At 43.9% G+C, this 1,337-nt stretch overlaps 1 protein-coding gene across 1 annotated transcript in view; it reads left to right on the top strand.

Moving 5' to 3' along the window:
* The window catches only part of LOC106530877 (plastin-3), a gene marked incomplete in the record, with an annotated part of 34,757 nt that overhangs the window by 22,481 nt on the left and 10,939 nt on the right, over nt 1–1,337 (top strand). Inside the window, 3 exon segments of the mRNA XM_014026587.1 lie at nt 46–232; nt 304–382; nt 456–576. Of these exon segments, the coding sequence (XP_013882041.1) occupies nt 46–232; nt 304–382; nt 456–576 (387 nt within the window).

The following is a 1,337-nucleotide window of genomic DNA, read 5'->3' as shown; positions in this document are numbered from 1 at the left end:
TGTGTGTGTGTGTGTGTGTGTGTGTGTGTGTGTGTGTGTCCTCAGGAGAAGGATCTCAGAAAGAGAGCAGAGTGTCTGCTGCAGCAGGCCGAGCGGCTGGGCTGCAGACAGTTTGTCACCGCCACAGATATCGCCACAGGAAACGCCAAGCTGAACCTGGCCTTCGTGGCGACGCTCTTCAACAAACACCCAGCTCTCACCAAACCAGAGAACCAGGACTGGATCCTGGAGAGTGAGTCCTGATGGTTCAACTGTCTCAGTGTTTCCTTCTTGCCTTTAGTTTWAAAATATTTTTAACCTCAGGTGAGACGAGGGAGGAGAGGACTTTCAGGAACTGGATGAACTCTCTGGGCGTCAATCCTCACGTCCACCACATCTACGGGTCAGTGATCTGCTGTGTGTCCGGTTCAGTCTGAGCTGCTGCTGGAGTACAACACAGCTGTTTGTGTCTGCAGGGACCTGCAGGATGCCATGGTGATCCTGCAGCTGTATGAGAAGATTAAGGTGCCGGTGGACTGGAACAACAGAGTCAACCATCCTCCCTTCAAAGGAGTGGGAGGAGGTCATTTAAAGAAGGTGGGTTCACAAACAGCTGCTCRACCTCTGAACACAAGGATGGAAGAACAGGAAAATTACTTCTGGAAAACAAAATACTTAAACCTGTCTCAGACGAGGTTATACATGTCCTGTCTGCAGGAAGTAAAGACAACTGAAAACCTTTAAWACGAACGAAGGAAATCTGAGAAATGAACACGAGGGATGTGAAAAGTAACTAATTCAGACGTGCAGGTGTACTAAATGACTGATTCTGCTAAAGCAAGCAGGAACTGATGCAGGTTCTGGGGTTAAATCTAGATGCACTGATCCATCAGTGTCTTCTGTTTGTTCAGAGTCGGGTTCACGAGGAGCAGCTGGAGTCAAGGTTTTCTACTGAATCTAATCTGAATAAACACCTGCTTAGTTTTTAAAGACAAACTCTACGAAACATGAACATTTAAATAAGTGTATTTGTGTTTGTCTATAAAGAATAAATCTTTGATTTTATTTTTTTAAATGAGTTCTTTGAGTGTTTTTTTTGCTAATTAGCACCACCTTGTGTTCAGGAAGAGAACTGCAGCAGCTTCTTTATAAACCTCAACAAACACTCAGTCTGATAGATTCTGTTTAACCTGAATCCACTAAGAACAGGAAACACAAGTCAGGTTTTATGAAAGAGGTTTGTAGTTTTTAAAATAAGGCCTGCTTGTCTGATTTTTTTTTTTTTTTCAGTAAATCCTCTGAGCAGTGCCAGGATTCAGGGCTGAGCTGTATCAGTTTTTACTCTGCCAGTCTTAAAG

Source organism: Austrofundulus limnaeus, unplaced genomic scaffold, assembly GCF_001266775.1.
Source record: "Austrofundulus limnaeus strain Quisiro unplaced genomic scaffold, Austrofundulus_limnaeus-1.0 Scaffold570, whole genome shotgun sequence".
NCBI lineage: Eukaryota > Metazoa > Chordata > Actinopteri > Cyprinodontiformes > Rivulidae > Austrofundulus > Austrofundulus limnaeus.
The sequence above is the reverse complement of the archived record's forward strand: the minus strand, read 5'-3'. Positions and strand labels throughout refer to the sequence as shown.